Raw genomic sequence first — 19,699 nt, 5'->3', positions numbered from 1 at the left:
CTGACTGTACATACAGAATATTTTATATACACATATATCACACACACATATATACATGGAAAGGTATATATATACACACATCTATATGGATTTACTACAATGAATTGCCTTATGGAATTACTGTGGCGAGCTAAGCAAGGACAGACAGGCAGGAAGGGAGAATCCTACTCAGGCTGAAAACCCACGGGCAAGCTGAAGATTGTTGTCCACATGTGGGCAGTTGGAAGGACCACCCAGGGGATGGGAGAGCAGTTGCAGATACAGCTGCTATCGAAGTCTCTGAGTGTGGGGAAAGCCTAAGTTTTTAAAAAATGCCTTCCAACTGCATAAGTCAGGCCTGCTCAGAATAACCTTGCTTTTGATTAATTTAAGTTCATATGATTAGGGGTTCTAGTCACATTTGTAAAATCTCCTTGCAGCAGCGCCTAGACTAGCATTTGATGGGATAGCTGGGAAGGCTGTGTGTGATGCTTAGGATGACTACTGCCTCCCTTCCATCCTCCAGCTCTCATGAGAATGCCTCTTGTGGCCCACCCTGATCAGACATGTGCTAAAAAGGAAGTCTAGGGACTGTCGTTCAGTCTGGCCAAGTTGCCACACACACCGTAAAGCCATTACAAAGTGCTAAGGTGGCTCTCGTGAGCTTTTTCACTCTCTTCTCCCAGGTTCCAGTTAGGAGAGTGGAGAGAGCAGGCAGAGGTCAGAGAACACAGGGTGAAAAAGGAGAAAAACTGCTCAGCCTCATGGGTGTGCATGTTGGGGTAGAGCTCTTGCAGGTGTCAAGACTGATGGTTGGAACAACTGAATGATGAGAGTGGGAGGAGCAGGGCAGAAATACACAGAAAAACCCTATGTTGTGGTTCTGGGCTTCCTGGCACCTTCAGAGCTGTGTGGCTGGGGAAGAGAGCCTGGAAAAGCACCATCATGGCCATTCCTCTGTCTCCAGGCAGGAGGTCTTAAAACCATATATTTCACTCATTGGTTTAATTCTCTCCTAAAATGTTCCACAGCTTCTCTAGGGTTCCCCCCACCACCCAGACAAATAAATAAATCATTAAGTTGAACACAGATGTATCAGCATCTACTCAATCTACAGATTTTCAGATCTGTGCTGGACATTTGCTGTGGACATCTATTTCCAGAATCTATCCATCCAGGGAATTCTTTTCTGTACCCTTCCTATTGAGGTTCATATATAAGGCAAAACTATGAAAATTGTGACATTTTATTTGAATAGTCATTAAAAACTACTTAAAAATTGTCAGAGGTTATATGGATATCTAATAAGACTAACATTTTGAGTAAATTAAGAAAGAATATATTTTGAAGACCTGAAATAAATGATTACTTATTGGTCATTTTTATCCAAACCCCCCAAAAAAGAAAAGATGGTTTAATAGTACCTGATAGAAGCTCTTGGTGAAATGATTAGAATTTGCAAGAAATAGTAGTAAAAATAATGAAAGTATTGACTGAAATATTTATAGAAGGAGATTTGGTGACTATGGCTGATTTCTTTAGGTATTATATTTCTTTTTGCTAATTATTCATACACTGAGATTTGTATAATGAGCCAGGGACAGCACCTATGTCCCTGGGCTCCCCCACTAAACATAGTAGCCACTTGACACTGAAGGAGAGCAGATTCCAGCCAAAGCCCCACAGCTGTGCATACATGACATTTCATATCATCTTCTCTTGAGGCCATTTAACTTCTTACCCTAATGAATAAGAACTTAGGACACAAAATGCAAATATGGGATGAAAAATGCAGCCGTTGTCACATGTATTTATTAATGTGTTGACTTCTAATCCACTTAAATCTATTTTAAGGCAGCTTAAGAGATGCCCAATAGCTTTGCACACTAACATCACCTCCTGTGCCTAACTCTGTGCCATGCATTTCCCTTATTAACTGATTTACTTCTCCAATACCCCCAGGGTGGGCACCGTTATTGCTCCATTTTATAGTTGATGAAACTGAGACACAAAGCGATCAACTCACTTGCCTATGTTCACACAGCAAGTGAGCAGAGGAAACAGGATTCCAGCCTCATACCTAATCCCACACTTGGGCTTTCAAATCTGACCTCAACTGCCTATAGAAGAGATCATTAAAATTTAAAAATAAGTCCATAAAGTAAATTATGACACATCCATACAATAAAATATTTGCAGCTTTAAGATAATTAAAAGGGAGAATTTTATGTTATTTATTTGAAAAAATATGCAAGATTGATTGATAAATGAAAAAAATAAGTTGCAGAATGATGTGTCTGGCATGATATACTTTTGGGAAAGGGGAGAGACACACATAACCGTCTGTAAATACATGTGCACAATATGTATTTCTACATATACGTATTCCTAAAGGTTCCCTGGAAGGGAGAATGTCTGGAAACTTCTAATCATCGTTACCTGTGGGTGTTGGGAGTGGGAGCCAGGAGAATGGAACAGAAATGGGAGGGAGTCTTTTCAAACACGAACATTTCATAATGTTTAAATGTATGAAGCATATAAATGCATTACTTACTCAAAACATAAATTAATCCATTTTAAATTTTAAGAAGAGAATATAAGAAAGCTGGGTCAAAGGGAGAATAAAGGTGGAAAAGCTAGACAAAGTCAGGGCTGAGGTTTGTCCACACTGTGATGTGTGCTGTGAGCTCCCAGCTCCGAGCTTTCCTACATCCAATAAGAAAACAGACACACGTTCAACCAACAGTCATGGCCATCCCAGACGTGTGCAGACCAGCAGTTCAGGAGAAATACACTTTGTGACATAGACATGTCCATGGGTCCAGGGGCCACATCAAAATCACAGGATGTGGGTGCCACAAGGGATTGTAGAGATAACCTAAGGCAACTCGCCTGCTTGAGAGCTGAGAAGACTCGGGCCCAGGAGGCCAAGTGATGTACAATCAAGGGAGTTCTTGCTTTCTTGCAAGCTCAGTTCATCACCCGATCCAATCCACAGTTTAAGGAATAGAGAGGAGATGCTGGCTGTACCCTAACTAACCATCTAAATTTCAGGAAGGTTGTGGCTCCCCTGTGCCCCTGCATCATTCAGCATGTCCTTCGCTGTCTGCCCAGGACGGGAGAGTTTCACCGTCACAGAGGAACCACAAAGACTCTGCAGAAGATGAGTCAGCGGCTATGATACTTTTCATTTCACAGTGAATACATTAGACACCTGCCTATCAACATAACCGTTCCGGCTTTTATGCTGGAATGTATTAATGAAAACTGCAGTGAAAGGAAAGAGAAATAAGCACCGGGCTAGGTGCTGTGGGGTGTCTGACTGGTCCTGCTTTGGAAGCACCCTCATCGTGGCTGGAGGAGCAGCAAGGCACCCTGACAAGCTGTGACCTGTGCTTACGGGCCAGTGAGGCAGATGATGGGAGCTGTTGGACTCCGCTGTGCTGGTTAAATCTTTTCAAACTGCTAAAAGTCCTTATTAAACATCTAAAGCTTTCAAAATCAGAAAATCATCCTTGAATGTCTCTACACATCACTCATGTATTCATTAGTGGAAAATGTGGTCAAACGGTAATGTCCAGAGGCCAACTGACCCGTGGACGGACAGAGAGCTGTGCAGATGTTTAATAAATACTTCCTTCGAGCCCTGATCAGGACTCACACTTGCGCGATCCAAGCAGCAGAACCGCTGGCGTTACAGTGCCTGGAAACAGACCTGCAGGTGCACCAGCAGCAATCCCCCTCCTCACCAAAGAGGGCGCCCTTCCAGGTACGAGTCTGCAGCTCCAATGTGTAGGACCTGTCAATTAACACATCAATCACGCCGGGCGCGGTGGCTCAAGCCTGTAATCCCAGCACTTTGGGAGGCCGAGGCGGGTGGATCACGAGGTCAGGAGATCGAGACCATCCTGGCTAACATGGTGAAACCCCATCTCTACTAAAAATACAAAAAACTAGCCGGGCGTGGTGGCGGGCGCCTGTAGTCCCAGCTACTCGGAGGCTGAGGCAGGAGAATGGCGTGAACCTGGGAGGCGGAGCTTGCAGTGAGCCGAGATCGTGCCACTGCACTCCAGCCTGGGTGACACAGCGGGAGACTCCGTCTCAAAAAAAAAAAAAACAAAAAAACAACAAAAAAAACACATCAATCACCCATCACCACCATAATGACCCCAACCTCCTTGCCGGATAGTGCTGGGATTCTTTGGGCTTACCTACTGCAAACTCACACTATGATGTTTGTCCATTGCTTTGAAGATCAGAGATGGCCTGGAGAGACTGGTGATGGAGGACCGTATTCACAAACCACTGCAGCTTCCAATCCTCTGTACAGGAGAGCAGAGGACGCGCCCCTGGAGGACAGAGAACAGGGAGGCTTGAGTGTGAGGGCTCAGGAGAATAAGTGCCATCCCCCAGTCAAGATGAGGACATTCCCGAAACTGAAGACAGACACAGCAGGATTACTTCAAAAACCTCACAGCAAGTTTAAAGCAAGTATCTCAGACGTAAGAAAGATACAATTAAGGGCTAAATTGCATCCTGCCAACATCCATATGTGGAGGTCCTGACCCCCAATACCTCAGAATGTTACCTTATTTGGAGACAGGGTCTTTAAAGAGGTGATTAAGTTCAAATGAGGGCATTAGAATGGGCCCTGATCCAATATGACCAGTGTCCTTATAAGAAGAAATGAGGACACAGACACACACAGAGGGACAGCCTGTGAGGACACGAGGAGAAGATGCCTGTCCACAAGCCAAGGAGAGAGGCCTCAAGAGGAACCAGCCTTAACGATAGCTTGACCTCAGACTCACAGCCTCCAGGACTATCAGAGCATCTGTGGCTGTCGTTGAAGCCACTGTGGGACTTTGTTATGACCGCCCCAGGAAATGAACACAGGAACCTGGTGATGCAGCCCCCAGATGGCAACTGTGTCCTTTTAAGAACCAGAGAGAGGCGGGTGGATCACCTGAGGTCAGGAGTTCAAGCCCAGCCTGGCCAACATGGTGAAACCCCGTCTCTACTAAAAATATTTTTTAAAAAAACTAGCCAGGCTTGGTGGTGGATGCCTGTAATCCCAGCTACTCGGGAGGCTGAGGCAGGAGAACTGCTTGAACCTAAGAGATGGAGGTTGCCGTGAGCCGACACAGTGCCACTACACTCCAGCCTCAATGACAAAGTGAGACTCTGTCTCAGAAAAAAAAAAAGAACCAGGGAGAATTCAAACACGTCTGTTTTATGATGAAACACGTCTGTTTCATCAAGAGATCAAGAGACTCTCTTAAGTTAAAGAGAAAAATGGAAACGTGAAAATGCTAAGCTCTTTTCTTTCTCCTCCCATCACCCATGTTCACAGCGTAATCTTGGTCGTATTTCATTTGAAAGACCAGCAAAATGCACTCCGTTTCTCTCTGTAAACCTCACAGATGTCATCAGTTGATAGCAAAGCCCTACCGTCTGCAGAGCGAGCCGCAGGGAGGGTGTGGGTGCCCTCGCCTTGCCCTCAGGAAGGGGAAACCAACCAACATTTCCTGTGCTAATGTGGGGCTATGAATTGGGCCTCGCTGCTCTGAGCATGTTAATTTGAAGAGGAAACGCTGGATTGTTCCAATGAGACTATCTATATTCTTGGTCTACTTAGGATCAACTCAAGGGTGCATTTCCTATCTATTGGCATCTGACAGCTTGAGGCGATGCAAAGTAAATTGGCCTGGACCTGCCATAGTTTATAGATGGAGACAGGGCAGGCAATAGTGTGAGAAGATCAGGTGCAACGTGCAGATGATTCAAGAAACACATGAACTAAATCAAGATGCCGTGCAGGGGATGGGTGGTCCAGGGTGCATGTTCAGAGAGTGCAAGGCGGGTGCTGAGATGCAAAAGAAAAGATGCCCTTCCTGGCTCTGGACAGGTCTCGGTGGAGGCGCAGGAGCTACTGCTGGTTTTATGAGAATGTGGGGACTTAAGACCTCTATGGGAGAAATGCAAATATTTGCAAATGGGCTGGATAAATAGAAACATGCCCTGTGCATGGCTGAGAACAGTAAACTGTGGCAATTCCTCCCACAGTCATTTCCAGGTATAATGAAATTCCAGGCTAAATCTCAAAGGGACCATTTGTTGGAACTTCACCAAATGCATGAAAAGTTTATCTGGAAGAATAAACAGGAGAGAAGACCTGAGAGAAAACTTTGAAAAATAAAAATGAGTTATTTACCCAACCAGATGTTAAAAATAGTTTATGAATCTACAATATGGTCCTGGCTTAAAGGAGGTTAAAAAACAGATCAGAGGGACAAGATAGAGATCAGAGGAGCAAGTCTAGTGTCCTGGAGAGGTCACATCTGACCAAGGGCGCATCAGAGATAGGGACAGAAATGGATAAGAAATAGACAGTACTGGCTGTACGTGGTGGCTCATGCCTGTAATCCCAGCACTTTGGGAGGCTGAGGCGGGTGGATCACCTGAGGTGAGGAGTTTGAGGCCAGCCTGGCCAACATGGCGAGACTCCGTCTCTACTAAAAATATAAAAAATTAGCCAGACGCAGTGGCGTGCACCTGTAGTTCCAGCTACTTGGAGGCTGAGGCTTGAGAATTACTTAAACCTGGGAGGCGGAGGTTGCAGTGAACCGAGATCCCAAAAAAAAAAAAAAAAAAAAAATTAATTAAATAGACGGTATTTCATATCCCTTCACATTGTACACTGAAATCAATTCCTGGCAGAGACAAGGATTAAATAGAAACAGGAAAACATTTTAAAAATAGAACTGCTTAGACCGGGCGCAGTGGCTCACGCCTGTAATCCCAGCACTTTGAGAGACCGAGACGGGCGGATCACGAGGTCAGGAGATCGAGACCATCCTGGCTAACACGGTGAAAACCCGTCTCTATTAAAAATACAAAAAATTAGCCGGGTGTGGTGGCGAGCACCGGTAGTCCCAGCTACTCGGGAGGCTGAGGCAGGAGAATGGCATGAACCCGGGAGGTGGAGCTTGCAGTGAGCCAAGATCATGCCACTGCACTCCAGTCTGGGGGACAGAGCGAGACTCCATCTCAAAAAAATAGCACTGTTTAAATGAATGCATTTCTGATTTCTGGACTGGGGAGAGTTTTGAAGGGTCAGAAGCAGTGGAAGGGATCTTAAAGTGAGACTTAGCAGGCCTGTCTTTAATAACGATTGTCAAATGCTTAAACTCAAAGACCTCTGCAGGTTAAACATCATAAAGAACCCTACGCTGTAAAGAGCAAGCTGACAACAGTGCTTTTCAGAAGATATTTATAAAGTTGACGGTCCCCAGTGGGTCATCCACTTGAGCCGATTACCTGCCCCAGCCCCCGTCCCTCCAACGGTGACCCGGGGTCCCTGGATGCTGCTAGCCCTTGGACATTTTTGGTACCCAGGTGACTTACGCCTGCCTTTTTCACTTACTGACCAAGAAACTGTCTCCTGGACTCTTCCTCTTCAAAGACTACATTCAAAACTTGCTGAGAAAAACACTGAGGCTTTGAGAGAAGAAATGGCCAAAGAACATGAACAGGAGAGAAATAAATGGGGAAGGAGTTCCTGTTCATTAGTAATAAAAGACTGCACGAAAAAGGGAGGCCCGGCCAGGCACAGTGGCTCATGCCTGTAGTCCCAGTACTTTGGGAGGCCAAGCTAGAAAGAAGGATCCCTTAAGCCCAGGAGGTGGAGACCAGCCTAGGCAACATAGCGAGACCCTGTCTCTACAAAATAAAAAATAAAAGTAAATTAGTGGGGCGTGATGGTGCATGCCTGTACCAGTTACTTGGGAGGCAGAGGTGGGAGGATCACTAGAGCCTGGGAGGTCGAGGCTGCAGTGACCCAGGATCGTGTCGCTGCACTCCAGCCTCAGCAACAGTGAGAACCTGTCTTAAAAAAAAAAAAAAAAAAAAAAATTGAATTTTAAACCAATGAGGCACCATTTCCCCTCACCTTCTACTAGACTACAATTTGCTTTTCCTGAAAAAGCGGTTCAAATTCAAAAAGCCATAAGGCAGCATTCCCAAATGTGGGTGGATGAGGGAAATGGGGTTAGATTTCATGGTTAACTGAGCTGGAGGATTGCAGATACTTTTTCATCTTTTTAAAGTTGTTGTATTTTCCACATTCTAATAACCGTAAGAAACAAAGTATCCTGAATTTTCCCAATGGAATTGGGACTTTAAAATGCTAGAATTCGCTGAAAGCAAGAGCACAGTGTTAGTAGAAAATGTTGGGCTGGCAAAGAATGTTTTATGCCTAATTCAACCCAGAGAAATCCCGCAGAGCTCCTGCCGAGAAATGCCTGCGTAGCCACTGGACTGTGCTCGTATATAATTTTTAAACAGACTTTTCAAAGATCTTTCCTTTTATGGAATGAATTCCCCCTTGGGGAAATCGATCATTTGCTGTTCCAAGGAGGATTTCCGCGGCCGTTGGGTCTCTATTTCTCATTCTCACTATCTTCCTCTGACCCCTCTGCCTGTTTCTTCCGACACATTCATTTTGGGGACCCCACCATCACCCTCTTCCTAGTCCAGAGCCTGGAGTTCTCACCGCTGCTAGTTGCCGGCATCTTTCCCCTCAGTGGTCCCCAAGCACCTGAGTGCCTGTCCACCCCATGCCACGTTTCTCGATTCGTTGGAACATAGCAATTTCCTCATTGCCTGCAACTCCTTCCACTAAATGCATCTTCTTCCCTCCAGATGTGAGCAGAGCTCTTCAATGTGGCTGTTCACTGCTCGTTCATTCCTGAATCCCAGCTACATCCATCTGCACACCTATGACTGTATTAGAAAGTGGATCAAATGGGATGGTGTACTAGTCACGGTGCCCCAGAGACACAGACAGAGACAGAGACAGAGAGACCGAGAGTGACTGAGAGAGAGAAAGAGAGAGAGAGAGAGAGAGAGAGAGACAGAGAGAAATCTAGTTGAAGATTCAAGACTGTGGGCCTGGCAAGTCCACAGTTTGCAGGGCAGGCTGGCAGATGGGAGACCCTGGGAAGCACTGAGGTTACAGCTGTAGTCCAAAGGTGGTCTGGAGGCAGGATTTCCCCTTCCTCATGGCCCCCAGTGTGTTTTCTCTTATGGCCTTCACCTGGTTGGATGAGACCCACCCACAGTGATATGTTGAGTCATTCAAGGACCATTTTCTGATTTTAAAAGCTTTAAATGTTTTTAATAAGGACTTTTAGCAGTTTAACAAGATTGAGCCAGCACCGTGGAGTCCAACAGCTCCATCATCTAGAGGGTGGTCTGCTTTACTCAGCATAGTGACTCAAACATTAATCTCATTCTAAAAAATACCTTCACAGTGACATCCAAAATAACATTTGACCCAATACCTGGGTACTGTGGCCTAGTCACGTTGACACGTAAAATTATCCATCATAGATGGTGATCGTTGTAATAAAACAACCACATCGTTGACACGTAAAATTATCCATCATAGATGGTGATCATTGTAATAAAACAACCACATCGTCCACACTTCCTGGGGCCTGAGCACTTCGCATGCGTTACTTCATTCTCTGCTCATGGGAACCTTTCTGGGGAGGTTGTCCCGGACATCCTCAAGTACATACATGACCAGATGCTGGGTCTCCATGGCAACAACACGGTCTCACCTCTGTTCAAACCGTGCTTTCCTTCCCCCACAGGATGTACACCTTCAGTCTAGCCACGGACCTGAACTCCAGAAAGGACAGTGAAGCCAGCAGCAGATGCAGTGGGGAATTTCTTCCACAAACGGCAAGGAGTCTTAGCAGCTTACAGGCCTTGCAGGTAATAAAACATTCCCTTTTTTCTTTTAAGTAAACTAAGCAAAACCACACTTTGTATTAACTTCATGGTGGATGCAGCTTCCTGAGTGTAGCTTCTGTTCCATAGACATATCCTCCCTGCTGCCCTAGAGCACAGACCCAGGTGTAGGTCAGCAAGGGGGCCTCCCACCGGTGCTGAGGTGCCAGGGGCTCCTGCCTTGGTCTGTCTGCTCTGGGCAGACAGGGAGCCACCCCTCCATAGCAGAGTGCCCCACCTTTGAGCTCCTCAAGGCAGCTTCAGTCATGGCACCAGGACACGGGGCACAGAAGAGGCAGGGACACAGCACTGCCCAGAATCCCGAGTTCTCACCCCATTCCCTCATTCATGAGCCAAGCGGCCCCCAAGACGTCACCTGCCCCGATGCCTTGGCCCCTCATCTTTTGAGGCAAAACTCTGCATAACCTGGGGGGTCAGCAGACTCAGGCCAGGGTCCAGGACACAGCAGGGCACCCTGAGCCTGCCACCCTCACAGGGTACATGCAGGAGTGCAGGCGCCAGGCAGGGACACCAAGGAGCAGGCAGCCCCTCCCTGAAGGCAAACAAGTAACACTGCATCCCTGATCCTTGAAGATCTGAAGCTTCACTTTCCTTACAGAGGAGCCCTCAAGAAGGGGCTGCACCTGCTGCTGGCCTTTGTCCGGTTGCCACAGTGGTGGAAATGCCTCTCTGTCCTGTTGTTCCCAAATTCGCCCGCCTGTGCCCTGCCATGTGCTGCACACGTTACTTTAGGATCTCTCATGCCTGCTACCCAGTGCCTCTCTGTCCTTGTTGCTCCCAAATTCACCTGCCTGTGTGCCCTGCCATGTGCCGCACACGTTACTTTAGGATCTCTCATCCCTGCTATCCCCAGTCGACACAGCAGGCGCTATTCCTGCCCCCTACCCATTTTACAGATCTGAAAACTGGGGCTCATGGAGGCTAGGAAGCTTGTCGGAGAGCACACAGACTCCTAACCACCCTCCCATCAGATTGTTGGCAGGATTACATGAGATGGGCCATCCAGTGCCCACCACGGCCAGGCCCCTGGTGCGGAGAGACTGTTGTGCCCAGAGGGTGGGGTCGCAGGAGCCTGGCTTATCCGCTAGTCCCCAGGGCCCAGCCTGGTGCCTGGTCCATAAATCTCCAGAACAACCACAGGAAGGCGCTGCTGGGACTTGTCACTGGCTCACCTTAAGATCAACGCTCACCCTCTGTTACAGATTGAATTGTGTGCCTCCGAAATGCCTATCTCGAAGTGCTTACCCCCAGTCCACTCAATGTGATTGTATTTGTAGACAAGGCCTTTAAAGAGGTATTTAAGGTTAAATGAGGCAACACAGATGATGCAATCTGATCCAATCTGACCACTGGTCTTATAAGAAGAAGGAATGAGGAAACAGGCACACACAGAGGAATGACCCTGTGAGGACACAGGGAGGGGACACCACCTGCAAGCCCCAGAGAGAATCCTCAAAAGGAACCAGCCCCGGCAACGCCGTCATGTCTGACTTCCAGTCTCCAGGACTGTGGCAGAGAAAACTCCTACTGTGGAAGCTAAACAGTCAACCCACACGCAGCGTCCCTGTCACCATTGGTGCCTCCTGGCAGCTGGTGCAAATCAGGCCAAAGCTAAGTGGCCTTGGCAGGTCTTTGCTGCCTTGGTGGCTAGGTGAGGAGGCCTTTTCTTGAGAAATCAAGAATGTGTCTCTGAAGCTGGGTGTATGTGAAGCTGGGTGTATGTGAAGCTGGGTGTATNAATGTGTCTCTGAAGCTGGGTGTATGTGAAGCTGGGTGTATGTGAAGCTGGGTGTATGTGAAATGGCGATCAGCGTTCACCATGCGAGAAAGGCCCAGACTTGGGAGAGCCAAAACTCCCCAGGGCTGTGGCCTACTTTCTGGATTGAAGGAGGGGGAGAGCCTGGAATGGATGTCTCTGCTCGTAGCTCAGCCTGTGTCTAAACCGTGCTTTCAATGGCTGAAAACAGAACATGCGTCTGCCTGTGAACTGGCCCCCATCACGTGGTCTTCTCTATAGGGATTTCATCCCTTCCCTATAATAAGAAAAGACAACTGGCCGCAGGTCTGGTAGAACGCACCTGTGGGAGGCAGAATCATGGCCCCAGAGATGATGCCCTAAGCCCGGGAACCTGCGCATGTGACCTTATTAGGAAAGAGAGCTTCTGCAGATGGGATTAAGTGGAGGGTCTTGAAATGGGGAAATGATCCCGGGTTATCCAGGAGGGCCCTGAACCCCATCACGAGTGTGCTGATGAGAGAAAAGCAGAGGGAATCTGATACAGCAGCAGAGAAGGCCATGTAGCCACAGAGGCAGAGACTGGAGCAATGCGGCCACAAGCCAAGGAACGCCTGGGACCACCAGGAGCTGGAAGAGGCAAAGAATAAATTCTCCCCTAGAACCTCAGAGGGAGCACGGCCCTGCCAACACCCTGACTTTGGACTTCCAGCCTCCAGAGCTGTGAGAGAATAAATGTCTGTTGCTTTGCACCACCCAGCCTGTTACGGCAGCCCCAGGACACCAATGCAGTACCTTCCATGTAGAGAATGTGTGCAACCCTGCCTCATTCCACAGGTCCCAGGGGTCAGTCCATTCCACTCCCCACAGGCCTTTCTTTTGCTTTATCATCATATTCCTGTGGCAAAGCGCCACAGAAGAGCATTTTAAATGCTCTGAGCTCTTCCAGGAAGAAAATACCCCAAATCCAAAACCTCGGGGACTTTGTTACTGGGCAGAATGAGGTTCCAAGCACATGCATGCTTTGCAACCTACTTGCAGATCAACGCTCTACAGGATAATGGGCTAGGATGTTTTAATATTCATTCTGGGATGGGGCAGTCGGTGCTGCCTCTTGGTGTCAGTGTAGGCAACCTCTGCATAGCCACACTTCATAATTGCAAGACAGCGAGACAAACCTTCCCCTGAAGCTCTTCCCCAGGAGATGAGTGTTTCTATCCTGAAACGCACATCTGAAGTTCTCCAATAAGCGAAAACAATACTATTCACTTGGTCTCACCGTCTATCCACTTTGAAGACTCAGCCCCGTGACCCTTAAGAAAGTGTTTGCATGGCAACTGCAAACATTCTCGCCAGTTCACCAATCCCATAGTTTATGCACCTACCAAATGTAGTCAGGGCCGTCAAGAACCGTCTGGCCCTGGTAAATTTCAGCAGCTGGAAATTCTGCATTGTCCAGGCCAGTGTGGACTTCACAAGGCATCCACAAGATCTGGCAGGAGCTGCCTGTGGTGCTGACCCCAAGAACGCTTACAAGGCAGGTGAAATTGGCCCCCACCCTGCTTTCTGGTGTCCTTTCATTCCCAGTAGTTTCCAATCACTTCCCAAGGTGCAGGGACACCACTGAGGACCACTCTTGCCAGAGCCCGTGGCCAGTTAGTGCAGACCCTTGAGACTGGATCACTGTTCACAGAAGCAAGTCCAGACAGGAATGATCAGCTGCACTGGCCAGGTGGAAAATGAGTCCCTTCCTCCCCGAGGCTGTTTGGATGTTAAAGGCGTTTGCATTTTCTTCTCTAGGATTTGGGGGGAATCAGGGCGATGCTGGGGCTGGTGTATGAGAGTTTACGCGGACAAGGCTCACCTCTCCTCGCCTCTCTTCCTTACCCTGCTCAGTAGGAAAACACACACAAGAGCCGCCCTGTCATTTTAGCCTAGAGAGAGCTGTGTGGCCAAGAGGGATCAGGGCAGGGATAGCGACTGTCTGAGCTGCCTCCTGCCCAGGGGTCCTCCCTGCCCTGTCCCTCCCTGGTTGCCTCGGCTCCAGGCAGGACTTGGTCCCCAGAAGGCCTCGCAGCCCACCTCCTGTGGCGGGCCCTGTGCGCTCTGCCCCCACCATCTCTGTCGATGACTCATCTTTCCATGTTCATCTCTTGGCCCAGGAAGACCTGCAGCTCCCTAAAGCAGGGATGCTGTGGACTGCAGCTTCATGTCCCAGCATGTGATATGCTCCCTCCTGTGGTGCCGTGTCACAGGGAGGCACAAGTCCTGGGTGCCAGAGGGCAGCACCACTGGGCCTGTGTTGCTGCAGGGGTCCCCACCTCTTGCTCTGAAATGGACCCCCCTGGATAGCCTGGGCCTGGCTCTGGGGCTGGGAATGTAGGTGTGGGGCCAATGTCAGCTGGCACAATAGTGCCCTCCAGGGAAGCAGCCAAGACTGGTGTCTCCCTCCAGGGTCCTGGTGCAGGGCTTACGCTCCACGCAGCTGTCCTGGTGGCCTCTAGCTGGCTTGGCCCCTGTAACTCTGCTCTCTGCTCCCGGGGGACCATCCTCAGCTCTCATTCACTCTCTCCATCTCATTTGCAGTGGGTTCCTCTCAAGGCTAGCACTTCCACTTGATCAGCCCGGCACAGCATGGGGAGAAGGGTGGCCCAGCACCCCCTGAGGGCAGAGCCCCCCAACACCATCCCACACAGAGGAGGCCCCTCCCAAAGGATAGCCAGCCTTCCTGCCCCAAGCATGACCCTTGGGCTACTTCCCCAAAGCACAAGCCTCCCAGAAACAGGGCGGGCACGAGCCCTGTGACTGGGAGGCTCCAAGGCCATCCCGGGGCTGCCTGAGGCCAGGGAAGAAGGTGCCAGAGAGCTGCTGTCCCCGGCTCGAAGCTGCTGGCCACCACCAAAGCCAGTCTTATGCCAAGAAGAAATAAATAAACTGTAAAATACTGTTTCCCTCTAGCATTCAGCCACACAGAGAATGACCAGCTATGGGAAAACAGCAAGGGAATGGATGAGGGCTTCTCCACTCAGTGCTCAGAAGCAGAACTCACACCTGGAAGCCATAAAAGGACGGCCCCTCAACATGCCAGCACCAGGGCAGTCCTGCAGGGCTTCTCAGAAGAAGTGTGCCAGCAAGAGAGGAGACTAGATATACAGATAGATAATCTATATTATAACAGTACATATTATAATATAGATAGGGATAATGTCCTAAGACGTCTCTATGGGAATGATAAGGACTTAGAAAAGACAGAAAAGTAGAAAAACAGATGTGTCATGGTAGGGGCCAATCCTGTCTCTTTTCATTTCCTTGATGTTAGAATGCCCAGGAAATAAAATGTCAGAAGAAATTGAAGAGATTGCCAATTTCACATCCTCTTTCATTCTAATAATTTGGGCAAAATGGGCTAAGCTATTGACTGACGAAGGAAGAGATTCCCTCCCAGTTGCTGGATGACTGGGAGAGCTGCTGTAGGTGCAAGTCCGGTGAGTTGAGTGTTAAACTGTGTGTGCCTTGCTTCCTGCCCAGGCCACCGTTGCAAGGAAGAGCGTGCTGGTGGTTCGCCACGGGGAGAGAGTGGATCAGATCTTCGGGAAGTCGTGGCTGCAGCAATGCTCCACTCCTGACGGTAGGTCATGCTCAGGCAGATCTACGCACAGAAACGCTATAGATCTGACCAATGAGATCTCCTTCTCAATGACCTTACATGGCACCAGATCCCCCGAGGCACCATTCTGTAGAATGACCATGGGTAGACTGTATATGTGGAAAACGTGCCTGCTACATCTTCCTCCAGGGGTGTTCCATGTATGCATCTGAGTGTGTGTGTTGTCTGTAAGAATCTTCCATCAACTTCTCTGTGGATGATGGAGGAATGGTTCTCAATAGGAAGCAGATCTGCTAGTGTGAATGCTTGGACAGGTCTTTTCATCCCAGCAGCACATATGTAGCATTTCGTTAGTGAATGCACCCCGACCTGTGGTCTCTGACCCTGCCGCTTCTGGCACACGCTGTACCTCTCAGTCTCATCTCTGAACCTCTCCAACCTAATCTTGACTGCTGTAATTTTTGGCTATGCTGCTTAACAGATGGACGTATTCTTGAACATGCCTCCAGCGCACCCCAGCTTTGCTCCTTTGAATGCCAGGAAGTAAGAACAGTGCTTATAAATACACATACCCACAAGCCAACCTCTGTACTTACGATCAATGTCCACATCAGTGCTCATCTCCTAATAGGAAGCCTATAGTGTCACAATTTCTAAGCCATGACCCATTACATAAATTAAGGCATTGAACATAGTGACAGAACCAATTCACAGTTGCTAGGTTAGCTGAACCATTTCGGGATCCCCCTCCAGAAGCCCAGCAGAGCCAAGAAAGTGGGAAATGAGTAGGGAAAACCATTGGCAGATGACAACCACACACTAGAAAACATTCTGAGCAGATAGCATCATGATCAAACATATTTCCAAGAACTCACAGAGCTAATAATATGGTCACCTCTATACAACAAGGTCAAGTAAAGATACAAGAGCTTAAAGAAGCAACAATAAGACAATAGGCGGCTATCAGGATGCATTAACAAACATATAAGAACTTTCTTGGAATAAAACACTTTTTTTAGCTATTGAATTACTGAAGCTATAGATTGAACTGACACACCATGTCCATGGTGGGGAAAATCAATACAAAACAATCAACACCCAAAATACTTATTGGACTTCATAGAAAAAGAAAAAATATTTGGTCATCTGGACAAAAGATCAAGTCACTTACAAGGGAAAATATTTTAAAGGCACTGGAAATCCCCAACTGAAAGGAAACTCCTGGCGGATCTTTTCCCAAGGTAGAGCGGCCCTTGATAAAGTAAAGAACGACATCTAGTTTGTCTGAGTTTTGTATATTACAAGGTTTAATAAATCACAATGAGGTATAGCCACATCCTCCTCCAAGGTGACCAACCTCAGGGGGCCCCTCACCTCACCCCATATTCCACACAGACTCTGCTCCCATCGGGACCTGACCTTGGCCCACATCCTTGTCATCTCCTGAGCTCTGCCCTCTGCCTCCAGAGTGATCACAACTACAGTGTCGATGACAGCAAAGTACCTAAATGGAGTGTGTTGACATTTTGGTGGGGATGACAGATGCCTTTGAGAATACAATAAAATTGATGGACTTTCTCTCTGATTTTAAAACTACCTTTCCCAACAGCTAATGCTGGCGTTGAATAAACACCTCTAATTTCAAACAAGAGTCTCTGCCCGTGGAAATCCCAGGGAGGGAGTCTTCAGAAAACTCCTACATGGAACCTAAAACATAGGCATGAAAAATAGCCATTGTGCCGCGCTGACCCCTGCTGCCTCCCACTGCCCCCCACCCCCACTCTGAGTTTGTGCAAGGCAGTGGGCCAGGATGAAAGGGCCTGGCATTTTCCGGGGTGCAAAGGGCAGGGGCTGCTATGTATGGCAGAGCAGGTCTCAGGAAGGTCAGTGTGGCTGCTGGAACCTACTAGTAGCCAGGAGGCTTGGGGTCCCTTTGGAGAATGTGAAGGCAAACCAGAGTGCACTGGAGGGTGCAGTGTGTTGTGGTGCCCTGTGTGAGGATAATCAGTCACCCTGACATGAGACCAACCCCCCGACTTGTTGGCCACTCCCTCTCGCACCAGACGCTGGGGTATGGGTGTTACCTCACTGGCTCCTCACAACTGCTACTCTTTCCCTGTTTTTTACTGATAAGAGAGATGAAATCATTTGCTTCTGGTTGCACAGTGAGGAGATGGCGATGCCAGGATTTGCCACCAGACTGTCAGATCTTAGAACTCAAGGTCAAACTCCACGTGAACCCTGACACCAGGCAGCCCCTGGTGGGAGAGAGTCCCAGTGAGCCCACCTGGCTTCCAGCCTGGCTTCAAGCAATTGACTAAAGAATGCACAACACAGGCATCTCCAGTTCGAGCACTCTGTCCCCTGAGCAAGAAGGATACGTTTAAAGCTAGGGGGATGGATCATTGATGGCAACTTCAGATACTTACTGAGTTATGCTAAACCAGTCATGGAGATACTTTATCAGGTTCTTTATCAGGAAAATGTAGGAGTGAATCTTCGTGGGGCATTTGGGGAGGACAAAGAGGGTTGCATAGTTCCCGGGGCTGAAACTTAAGTTTTCTGCATTTGAGAAAATGTTGTGTGCACAGCCGAGCAGCACTTTCTTCTCAAATTGAAGCCACGTTGCAGAGCATATTCAGAAATCACACAGTTGACAATAATTTCAATAATAACCTTGCTGTTAGAGTGGGTCTTGGTCTTGGGGGTTTTGTGGAACAAATCTGTACTAACTTGATGAAACTGAACATCTGATGCTTCTTTACACTTCAGGGAAATACTACAGGCCAGACCTGAACTTCCCGTGTAGTCTGCCCAGACGGAGTCGTGGGATCAAAGACTTTGAAAACGATCCCCCATTATCATCGTGCGGCATTTTCCAGTCCAGAATTGCAGGTATGTTTGAGGGCTGTATAGTAGGAAAAGTAACAATAACAGCAACAATGATTATGGCTAACAGGTATCCAGCCTGAGCCCTAGTTACACACCCTTTCATACAGTGTTAGCTTTGTCTCCAGTCTGTTGAGGAGGCTGGGGCACAGAGAGGTTAAGCAACTTGCCCAAGGTCACACAGCAAGAAAGTGGCAGTGCAGAGGTTTGATCTAGGAATGGATGATTCAGGAAGTTGGGAGGAATGAAAGGCAGGCATAGAGAAAACGAGAGAGGGGAGGAAAAATCAACAACCACTGTATGCACCAAGGAGCTCACTTTACAATGGAAAACTACATCCTCTCATTGGTTTTATTTCAAAATCTGTCACTTTGGGCTTCTGTTTCATATCTGGCGGTTCTGCTTCTACGTGACTGAGTTTTTTTAAACAGAAGAGACCACTGAGTTCATCAGGTCTTCATTTCCTAAATTCAGAAAATGGAATCCAAAGAAACAAGTTACAGCAATGGTTAATTGCAGAGACCCCCATGGCCCACTCTCCCGGGCCCCCACCCAGTGGTGTGCTCAGAAATGTTTAGCCACCTGCTCTGGGCAGGGTGGGAAGCCCGAGCAATAGAGTTATAGAGTCCTAGAGTTATAGTTATAGCACTTGCCAAGTGCAGTGGTGAGAATACTGCACTCCCTGACAGCTGATTCCAGGCTCCCACTGTGAGGTGCCAGGACGATGAGTCGGGAGGAGATGGTGGTCCCAGGCCTCTGTCCCTGGCTCGTAGGTGACATCTTTTGTCTTCCTCTCCTCTTCTCTGTGTGTTTCTGTGCACAGATTTCCCCTTTTTAGAAGGACACTGTCATACTGGATTAGAACCCACCCTAATTCAATTGATTGAGGTGCACACCCTTATTTTAACTTATCACTCTGTAAAAATCCTGTTTCTAAATGAGTCACATTCTAAGGCACCAAGGGTGAGGACTCTAACATGTTTTTCAGGGGAGGGGACACAGCTGAGCCCAGAAGAGCCTCCACTGGAACCTCGCTCACCAGCTTTGGGGCTGTGCAGTTTTTCTGCCGTAGGGACTCCCATATTTCCCTGAGATCAGGGCTTCCAATATCACAGGGGGAAAGGCGATGTACAGGCTTATCCTTCCACAAGCCGCAGTGGGTCTTGAGTTTTCTCAAATGACCACACATGTGAAGCCCGGCCCATTTCTGAACTCACAGTGGTGCAGATCCAAAGCCCAGGCCCACAGGGCTGCTTCTCTGCTGAGGGTCTTAAGGCCTGAAGTCAAGGTCTCTGCTGGACTGAATTTCCATTGGGTGCTCAAGTCTCCTTCCAGACTCATTCTGCTGTTGGCCAAATTCAGATCCTTGCAGTGGGAGGACTGAGGTCTGTTCCTTGCTGGCTATTAGCTGGGGGCTGCTCCCAGCTCTAGGTGCTGCCCACATTCCTTGCCATGCAGTCCCCTCCATCTTTGCAGCCAGCAATGGAGAATGTTTTGCTGAATCCTTCTCACTTCACAGTTCTCTTTTTTCCATGACTGGCTGGAGATAATCACTGCTTTTAATGGGCTCACCAACTTGGTCAGCCCCACCACCTTGGATCCCCTCCCTTCTGCCATAGGATGTAACTGTCCCAGGAGCAACAGATCATCTTGGTCACAGGTTCTGCCCA

At 48.2% G+C, this 19,699-nt stretch overlaps 1 protein-coding gene across 3 annotated transcripts in view; it reads left to right on the top strand.

The window, feature by feature from the left end:
- Positions 1-19,699, top strand: part of UBASH3A (ubiquitin associated and SH3 domain containing A) — a 45,344-nt gene that overhangs the window by 17,037 nt on the left and 8,608 nt on the right. For all 3 annotated transcript variants that reach the window (XR_003118668.1, XM_025380334.1, XM_025380333.1), the window contains exons 7-9: positions 9,639-9,762; positions 15,062-15,161; positions 17,913-18,035. Coding sequence is in view for 2 of the 3 variants with exons in the window: in XM_025380334.1 (XP_025236119.1) it covers positions 9,639-9,762; positions 15,062-15,161; positions 17,913-18,035 (347 nt within the window). In the remaining variant the exon portion in view is untranslated. The remainder of the gene's footprint in view (positions 1-9,638; positions 9,763-15,061; positions 15,162-17,912; positions 18,036-19,699) is intronic.

Source organism: Theropithecus gelada, chromosome 3 (genome assembly GCF_003255815.1).
Source record: "Theropithecus gelada isolate Dixy chromosome 3, Tgel_1.0, whole genome shotgun sequence".
Classification (NCBI taxonomy): domain Eukaryota; kingdom Metazoa; phylum Chordata; class Mammalia; order Primates; family Cercopithecidae; genus Theropithecus; species Theropithecus gelada.
Note: the sequence above shows the minus strand (reverse complement) of the source record. Positions and strands in the feature narration are given on the sequence as shown.